Source organism: Mus pahari, chromosome 4, assembly GCF_900095145.1.
Source record: "Mus pahari chromosome 4, PAHARI_EIJ_v1.1, whole genome shotgun sequence".
Classification (NCBI taxonomy): domain Eukaryota; kingdom Metazoa; phylum Chordata; class Mammalia; order Rodentia; family Muridae; genus Mus; species Mus pahari.
This window is the reverse complement of record NC_034593.1, coordinates 122,027,073-122,037,491: the sequence shown is the minus strand read 5'-3', so window position 1 is coordinate 122,037,491 and position 10,419 is coordinate 122,027,073. Positions and strand designations below refer to the sequence as shown.

At 35.5% G+C, this 10,419-nt stretch overlaps 1 protein-coding gene across 1 annotated transcript in view; it reads right to left on the bottom strand.

The window, feature by feature from the left end:
• Positions 1 to 1,440: 1,440 nt before the first annotated feature.
• The window catches only part of Cxxc4 (CXXC finger protein 4), a 25,745-nt gene continuing 16,766 nt past the window's right edge, over positions 1,441 to 10,419 (bottom strand). The window contains exon 4 of the mRNA XM_021195865.2: positions 1,441 to 5,414. Coding sequence (XP_021051524.1) covers positions 5,370 to 5,414 — 45 coding nt within the window. The 3' untranslated portion in view covers positions 1,441 to 5,369. The remainder of the gene's footprint in view (positions 5,415 to 10,419) is intronic.

Sequence of the window (10,419 nt, the reverse complement as noted above, 5' to 3'; positions counted from 1 at the left end):
AGGACACAAAAGGAGATCTCAAGCCAATATATCAGAACAAAAGATTGGAAGCACAGTTCTCAAATAAGTAAGTTTTTTGTTTAACTATGCTACTCACACAGCAAATGAAAATTTAATTGTATATATACTGTGCTTTATATGAATATTTTTGTTCATACACATACACACACACACACACACACACACACACACATACACATACACACACTATAAAAAGTAGAGTGGAAAAACAAGTTCTACTACATAGGACCATAAACAAAAACTTTTACTAACACACTTGGGAAACTCGTTCTCCATGTAGAAAACATACAAATTATCTGGCTCAATATTATAAAATTTAGAAATGTTTTAAAAGCCAATCCCTTTCTCTCTAAACCTTTGAGTTATTCAAATTCTTGAAGAATCATCTCATCATTGCAAATGAACCCCAGACATCCATATTCTTGCCAGATTAAAGTACTATTTGCCAAATTCCAATTGAATATATTTAGCATACAAAGAGGCATAGTGACTTACCTGAGAAACAACTGCATATCAGGGAGTTTTTCTTAATTAGAATTATTGAAGTCCTCTTTCTTGTCCTATATAACTTCATCCTGTTGCCGTTTCCAAGTATTTTCTGTTTTAATGTTAAACCTTAACTGCACCCATCAATGTACAATACACTTATAAACCATCTTCTCATATGGTATTATAGTCTATAAATGTGAAATCTTTGAATAGTATCAAGTTTTGTGTGTTCCTATACCAAGAATTTCAAAGTTTTAATACCATACTCTAGCTGGGATATTTGGAGTATGTAGTTACAAAGGCATCTAATAAAAATAACCCTTTGTACTGAGCAGAGGTGAGATTGGAGCTCAGCACACAACTAATGAGCAGCATGGTGGACTGCAGCATTTCACGACAAGAAAAACTAACAATGCATCTATCAAGTCAAAACCAAGGGCACGGCCAGAGACACAACTGAATGTGTTACATTTCTTTAAGTACAGTGTCTTCAAGAATCATCTCTAAAGATTTTCACTCAGGAGACAAAGAAGTCTTCTGTGTTTTCTACGGACCAGGAGGAGACAAAGCACAGGCTCATTTGTTCATCTTCAACTTAGAAAGTCTTTTAAAGTTTTCAAGAAATATATCCTAAGTATCATATTTGTCTTCTTTATATAAATTATAGAGATGATAGATGGATAGATGATAGATAGATATATAGAGAGGTAGAGAAATAGATATAGGTGATAAATATGGATGAACAAAAAGAAAAATAATAGCATATTTTGTGAAAGATTAAGAAAACCTTTACATCATAAACAATATTAGATTTTCAGAACTGTGTTTATTAATTGAAATCCCATAAATAAAATTTTGTCATGGAAAAATGGAGATACTTTGAATACTAAAGTCCTTTATTTAACAACACAGAAATTTCACAAAAACAACTTTACTGGGCAAATTGAAGTGATTTTTAATTTTTTTTTTTTACAGTTTTGTACATGCCCCATAAGTGATTTTTTTCTTTAATAAATACACTGTTTTCCAAAACTGCTTTTTAAAATAACTGCACAAGCTTACATACACCTTTACACAAATATCTATTAGAAAATGTAACCGATAACTGCACAGTTCAGAACGGGAGGACACTGGGAACGGAGTACACTTGGTGGCCCATGTCCTGAAATACCTATTTGTCAATTGTGGAACGGAATCCCTCTGAACACAGTAGCTGTGTTCTACTCGCTAGGAATACAGATCTCAGTGTGAAATGCCAAATTTAATAAAAAACAAAATCTGAAACATTGAGTTGTTACATGAGAACCAACTGTTTGATATTGCTGTGAATCTCACCAGGATCAAAGACCCACTACAGCTTTCTGCTCAACATATTTGACCCTGACTCGTGCCTTCATTTAACTGTGTCTCTCTTTTCATTCTTTGATTACTGATACAATCAGCTAGTCTTTCTATGCTTTAGCACTAATTGAACAACATCCACGCCAGGGCTTCTGACAAAGGATGGAACATTCCATTCCTTTCATGATTACTTAATATTAATTCATAACAAGCCTGTTGTCTCTCACTCCATGTGATTGCTTAGTATGAAATGGAAGGTTTGAGGTTAAGCAACCAGGAGACGTTCTGCATACTCATACATTAGGGGAAGATGTTTACTATTTACGTAACCTGGACGGAGTCAATACTACTTTGTGAGTGTGCCTCTGCTTGTATGAGGACAAGAGGAATCCAACAGAAAGTCACTTTAGTCTGAAAGTCAATAAAGACAGAGGACTGCATTATAGGATTCTTCTAGAGTGCTAAGGAATAGCTAGAGGGAGCAGCTGCTGAACACACCATGTGCCAACGGCCCACATGTTCTCCTGCACACCCCTCAAATGCTGCCAGGGAAGGGCATCCGCTAAGACTGGACTCTTGTGTACGTGGACTTCTCCGGCAGCTTGAGCAACATCTGGTCTGGCATGTCATTTTTAAGTTGTATATATATGACCTACAATCTGATTGCTAAATTCTAAATTTCCTTGGTATGGGAAATGAGACACACAGTGAGCTGCTGTTAAAAGTTATGTTTCATTTACATTTTTGGAATAAAGAAAATGCACAGGCACCCCTTCACTGCCCTAAAGCTACAAGTTGTAGGTATGTAGATAAACTTGAGAAAGAAAACTAGAGGTAATCTAGAAGGGTCATTTCTTCACCATCGCCAGTGAGAACTCTACCTGTACCCTACATTTTGTAAACTAAGTTTAAAGGGAAACATAAGAAGTGTGTGGCATAAGAGCAATTAGTGTTAATAATGAAAATGTAAGAAAATATTAAAGAAAAAAGGCCACATTGTTCATCATGGTAACAGATTCCTCTAATTAAAATTAAATGAACTGCCATGTGAAACAACACATTTACAATCCACAAATTCATTGCCTTAAAACAAAAGCCAAAAAAACAAAAAACAGAAAAACAAACAAACAGAAAAATACACCAAGACATGCAATATCACCTTGAGTTTTTGGCTTTTCATACATTGCTATGAGGTCCTTATTGTGTGCCTAATACAATCTGAAAGGAAATTGGTTTCATTTATAATCATTTTTTTCCTTAACATAAGCAAGGGAAGCGTCCCATTCAAGTGTGAAAATAAATTTTCACGTGCTCATAATTCACTAACAAATTGTGCAAAATAAGAATAAAACAAAATAAAAATTGTAAAGAGAGACACAGATAGACGGACAGACAGACAGACAGTGGGACAATAAAGAAATAAAGAACTCATAGACCTCTCATTGGTCTTACAGCGGAAACAGAAATTATAGCTACAAACACTAAGGAATCCACATGGAGGAGAACGCTATCTCAAAGGTAATATACAGCACATTTTACCTTTTGATGATTTCACCCTCTCTTTAAGCATAGGCAGGTGTAATACATAATGCATTTTCCTCACAAAGGCTGCTTAACCATACTGCAGACCTTAAGCACTGGTATGCTAGCTAGGCACATTCCTGCCACTGGTGCCTTACACTCACATCATACAACCCTACTATGCTCTCATCCAGGTGACCAATGATGGCATAGTAACTTGACCTGCCTTTAGAAAAAAAATGTCATCCCTCTTCCCATTCAAATCTAAAATGAAATTTTAAAAATATTCCTCTGCCAGCCTTTGAGACTCTAAAGTCGTGGCTGACTTATCGCTCTCTCCTGTTGTTTTCCTTTTGATTCAGCTGGCTAGCTAACCTGTCTGGAAATCATAAAGAACAAAGAGGTAAATAAACCGGCAACTTTGTTAATCTTTGTGTCTTTCCGAAACTATGTTTGATTCCTGAAACCATTCTTTTAGGCTAGCTTTTAAAATAAATCAATGAAAGTGTTTGTCTTATTGGGATGGGCATCGTTTGAGAAGCAAGGCCGTCCTAGGAAAACCAACTCTACAGGGTGAGGCAGCCCTGGTTCTAGAAAGCATCCCCTGGGTGGGGGTTGGGCTGTCTTGTTTTTATGAAATTCCTCACACTGTGGCCTCGCTTCATGAAAAGAAAGCTTCAAGTGGTAAGAAAGGGGAGGGAAGCAGTGGGTGTTCCATGAGACTGGGAAAGAATACTGGTCCAACTGAGAGAGACGGAAAGGAAGATAAAGAAACAAAAAAAGCCTCCCTTTTAACAAATGTGCTTGATTATTTTGAACTTGAAAATAAGCCCAGTCATGCCTTAGAGTAGGCTTCAATGCATTTGAGCATTGTTTTAAACCTACCCATCCAGTGTCATACATGGAATTAAAACATTTTGAATACTCTCTGCTTTGTTTTTCTTACCCTTCCCCAAAGCAAAATAATAATCAAAGAATAAAAATGCTTAAACAACCAACCTGTGTATGCCTAGGGAAAAAGGTGGTGTCAGGCATGAATTTCTCTTTCTATAATCTGATAATGTTAGCCTAGAAAACACTTTTTCAATTAAAAAAAAAAGATACAACTGATTCTGCATTTTCCAACTATTCAGCGTACTCCCCTTACAGTGCAACCCAAACAAGTCAACTACACTAAATATCTGGGGGTATACCCTCTGTACAGCTTGTTTGTAATCAATGCAAGTGCATAACCACTACTCTAATATAGTGCTCAAAAGATTAATTGAAACCTTCATTGTCGCTTTCCCTTTTATATCAACACAACTGAAGGTCTTTGCTGGATGCAGCATTATCTTTTAGTCTTGAAAAAACCAGCCAACAAGTCTCTACAGAAAGATGCATGAAAACCACCGGTGTTGTTTCTGCTTCTAAAAACAACTGGCCAAAAATATTTAAAGCTAAAATTTATTGCTCCAGATTTTTAACTTGCAGAACCATATTGTTGTATACAAACTGTTAATCTCCATAGATGCTCAGACATGATTGTCTCCTTGTGTCTAAACACACAAAATACAAGCTGCTATCTGTACAGTTTACAGTACTGAAACACATATATCTGAAAATGAAGTATAGATATGTACTTTGCAAAGATACATGATTTTACAGTTGGGGGTTACCCAAACGTATTATTTTTTTTTTTTTACAGCCACTTTCAAAATAGACAACAACTTCACTAGTATAGCTAAATACATCAAAGGAAGAATCAGTGTATTGAACGTAAATAAACTGGCCAATTCCCCAAACTTCCCTGTTATTTTTATGTGTCTTTTTTTGTTGTTGTTGTTTTCTTTTCTTCTTGTTTTTTGTTTTTTGATTTTTTTTGAAGAAATTCCTATACATAAAATGAAAATAATTTCTGGATAATTTCTTCAATGGTGGACTAAGCGGTTTCTTAAAACAAGACATTAGTTTGCCCTTCATTCCCAAATGCCTTGAAAATAAGATACACTACAGCTTTAAAAGAACCATCGGAATGCTTCAGCGCTGGGAACAGGTGTTCTCTACAAAAAAAAAAAAGGCAAGAAAACAGGTTAAGCTTTCTTTCTATGTCAATATAAAATTAGATATTTCTCCTTTCCACTTCAGCAATAGTTTTAGTCAACCATACAGAACATAAGGACATATACAGCAACATATAATTAATGAGGAAATGCACAATCTTAAAATATAAATTTATACTATACAGTTTAATACTAATTGATCCTAATGACTGAAACACATTACATACTTAAAATACATGAAATACATCCTGCGATATGTGTAGCAATTAAAGAACGTTCAAGGTCTTAACCAATGGGAAGAGTAACTGGTACCTGTATGTAAACTCTGTGGCTGCCTCTTAGGAAACCCATGCCACTTTATATTGATTATCTTTGTGTCTAGACATAGATGGCATAGCCACATTATGACATAGGAAGTAGGTCTTTCAAGATCTTCATTTACCTGTCTTCTAAATTGTAAAAGATCATAACCAGCTATGTGTGCCATCTTCAATGTGATTCATATAAATCTTTTATACAGTCGAAGTGACTATGGCTTAATTATTCTGTCCATTACATGAACAAGCATGACACGTGACAGTAACCTGAAGTTTATATACAAAGTCGCAGTATATACATACATATGCAACTTGTGTAAGGTTAATGTTAGAGCTGAGTAAAGCATTTCTTTATGGTGGCAAACTGATACGCTAAATTAATGTTGCCAACCGGCCAGCTACTTTGCGAGTGTGTGTGTGTATGTGTGTGTGTGTGTGTGTGTGTGTGTGTGTGCATACTCAAGATATATATTAAAATATAGTAAGATTTATTATATATGTTCTATATTAATATATTTTAAGAGAATTCCATAGCACTTGAATTTCCTATTAGAATGCACATGAAAAAATAAGCTACAAATTATATTGCAAAGTGCTCTAATGATTGAAGTTGGCTTTGATTTACTTTCTCATACATAAGTAGTTTGGTTGCCATTCTCTTTTCATTTTAATGTTGATTGAAAATAAAATTCTGTATTAACCTACTGCATTATCAAAAGCCAGAATTTCTACTTCTCTTTTTTGAGAATGTCATTCTCATGCCCTTGTGTGTATGTTACTATATTTCAAGTGTCTTTCTTTGTCTTGGACCTGAACCTTAAGCCTATATCATCTTTGTTTATAAAATAAAGAAATTTAGGTGACTAAAGTAACTGTTTGGAAGGTAGATTTCATTTGCACTATTGGCAATAAAATTTTAAAAACTGCCCTCAAAAACAACCATAAACTTCAAATATTAAGACAAATTAATTTACTATAAGTTATATAATACAAATTTGCATGCACACATAAAAAATTAAATTGTACCTTCACAAAGCACAAAAAGGTCTACCATTCTCAATAAAATAAGCACATATTTTGCTCAGTTTTGACTCCTCTTACTGATGAGTTAATCAGTTTTGTTCTTTCTAGCTCACTGTGCATATTGAAACTCCATCATTTGGTTTTGTTTGTGAAAAAGTCCTTAACCACTTTCTAAATTTAATTTTTGAATGCCAATTGTAATAAATATAATTCTCATTATATTTACTTAGTTATTACTGAGAGAACTATATAAAGCAATAAGAACACACCCATTCTATTATTCATATTTACAGGCACTCACGTTACACACATGCACACACATACATGTATGTGCACACACACGTGCGAGCACATGCACATGCATGCCGTGAGCACAGGCACACACATGCAAAAACAGGAAATGAAAACTGAAATGTTCTACCAGATGCCACCTTGCTTTTTGATGCCAACTAAGAATAAATTCGATATAAGTAAGTTTATTTATATAAATGTAGTCATTTTTAACAAGATACATTAGATCCAAGTCTATCCATGCAATTATATATCTACAGTCAGATTCACATATGAAAAATAAACATGTGCATATATAGTCATACATATGCACATTTGTGTGTATATGTATGACAAAGATGCCAACTTACTCTCAGATGCCAACTGGAAACAAGTTTATAAATATATACTTATGCAGTCATGTATCTTGATACACAGATATGTTTATGAAGGTAAACAGAAAAAACACAGAGTACGTTTCTTAAATGAGATGAACTCCTTATGCCTTAGATAGACTTTTGAAGCTATTTTCTAACTTGGTTCTTCCTGATCCCCAGTCTGCTCTTCCATGTTATTTGCAGGATTTAGTGAAAGCAAGGTTTTTAAATGCTTCCTATACTCAAAGGCCACTGTTATAAGGAAAAGGTGGTTCTTTCTCTGTGTTTGCTAACATTAGGAATCCATCACAAAGGAGACATGAGGGAAGCAAGGCAGAGGTTTCCATAGTGATGTTCCCTGACACAAAATAAGCACCCAGTGAAGCTCTGTTGTGATCTAACTGTGCTGAGGTCAGAAAGTATCCCCTGGCAGGGGAGTAGAGAACATATGCAGAGAAGTTTTTAAAATGGCTTTTCTTTGCATTAAGATCTTTAAGGTTATAAAACTTAAAAAAAAAAAAAAAAAAAAAAGGTTAGTTAAGAAATCACCTAAATCACATAATAATTAGGAAAGCTGCCAGTGCAATAATTAGTACATATTATCAAATATTTACCAGAAACTTAAAATTTCCCTCTCAATTTCATTTAAGGATTAAAAGGAGAGCAAAGATTCTTGAGAGTCCTAGAGTCCTAGAAGCTACACAAAACTTAGGTACTACTCAATTTTCATTGGGCTCTCCGGAAATTTACTTGAGGGTGAGGCTGAGTTATCTGCAGCCAAGCAGCTAGAAGCAACTGTTTTCATAGAAGTACTGGGTTAAATCACAGGTTTCTTATTAGTCTGTACAAAGTTGGACACACATCTTCTGCCTTTGTCAACTAAGGAGGTCATCGTTGTAAGAAGACCACTGTAAATTGTTTGGAGGCTCAGCATATCCACACAGGGGATTAGATGCCCCCCGCAGATACCTCCAAGTTAGACAAATTCAAAGTCCCAGCTGGGGAATCGCACTCCTGATAAGATCACTGTGACTTCCTGGATCTCAGTGATGCTTACAGGGATACTTATCCTGAGTGACAGGAAGACCAGATTCCCTTGGAAGAAAATGGGATGGGAGCTAATGAAGAACACTGAGGTGATCCTATTGTTTAAGGCAGCTTGGCTCCCATGAGGCCTGTGGAGAAAGCTGTAGGTCCCAACCCCACCCCACTGTCCCTCTTCCTCACATTGTTATCAAGCATGCTGAAAAAAAAAAAAATCTTCAGATAGAAAATGACCTTCAGCATTGAAAGAATGGTATGTGTTTATCCCCTAAGTAATGCTTCAAAGCAAGATTGTTCTTCAAGGACAGAATGGCATTTTACATTTACCCCAAAACTTAACAGTAAATATTACAGTATCAAATTTTGCTAACTCAGTAAGGAACAAGAAACAAAACAGACTCAAGTAAGGCAGAGCCCCAAGCTCAGCTCCAAAAAGATTCCAAAAAGCTTTCTCATCAAGTGAGTGTTGCTACGTTGGTATCTTTGGGTCAAACATGCATGTGCACGTTAGCGTGGGAAGCATGGGCAGCTTAAGGAAAATGCACCTCCTGAAAGCGGGAGGTGGAGGATCTAAAACTGGACAAATGCGGGTGTGGAGTGTGGTCATTGAGGTCAATAGATGCAGCAGAGAGAAGGGAATGTGGCAGCCCTTGCCACAGTAAAACATTCGCATGAAGTTACACCTGAGGTTCCAAAGACCAAAGCCTTCCTAACTGCTCCTCTGGCACCACCCTCACTGCCACCACCAAGATGGGAAGATGTAGGAGGCGCACCTAGCTAGCTGTCAACCGCAGGACACACTTAGAAACCACACTACACCGAAATGCCAAAACTGAATGGAATGCATGAATTTCTAAATAGAGATTACCAAGGCGGCATGAGAATTTTCAACGGAGAATGATAAAATACTTTGCTAGTATTTGTTTGCATTGCTTTCTAGAACAAAGATTTCCATCCTTCACCTGGGGCCTTCGAAATTTCTTCTGTGAAACAGGTGGATCTAACACAATGATTTTAAAGAGTTAGAATTTGAGAATAGCAGTATTCTTACACTGATTAAAAAATAAAGTTCCATGTGATTATTGACAGTGAATGGAACCCACATCATCAAATCAGTTTCTGATTTTCACACTGTGATGGGGGGAAAAAATGTTTTCCAGCCAAAGTCCATGCAATTTCAGGTGCGTAGAGCCAATGAGAGCCCCTTGGAGACTTTCTGGGATATTGCGTTCTGTGAAAGCCGCTAAATTAGACTCAGGGATGCCTTAAGCCCTGAGTTTTGAAATTCTTGCTACATTTAAACCTACATATTAGTACTACAATTTAAAAACATTAATGAGTCTCTGAGAACCTGCAATGAAAATAACATAAATGAATAACACAAAAGGCAACAGACCCTCACTTTGTCCATTAGCATTTGGCTGGTTTTTATGGTTTTAAGAAAACCTCTCGCTTTAGGATTTTCTTTTCTTGATTAAACAAAATCAAAAGGATTCCTGATAATGAAAATTCCTATTTTTCTGGTGTGATTTATAAAATATTAAGATATCATTAAATGTGTTGTTTTTTCCTAGTGAATTTCAAATGTGCGACAGGCACAATACCATGGATGTTGCATGCAAAATACCATGCACATCTACCTTAACATATGTTTATATATAAATAAAATCTTTAAATAGTTAATTATGGTTTAAGGTGATATCCAGCAAAGGGAAGCAGATTTCACTAAAGTTTTTTTTCACTTCCTTTTTTAAATGTTTTACTGTAAAAAGCATAGTCTACTACTAGACCAATAAAGAGTACAGGAAGAACATAATCAGGTATGAGAAAACCATGGACTTATGACCAATGATTAATGTAATGCCTTGGAATGTACTGTTAATAAATAAAAATAACCTCAGAATAAAAACTAACTCATATTAAACATATGAATAGGAGTATGATTTTACTTTCTAACATTTTCTTTTTTTTTTT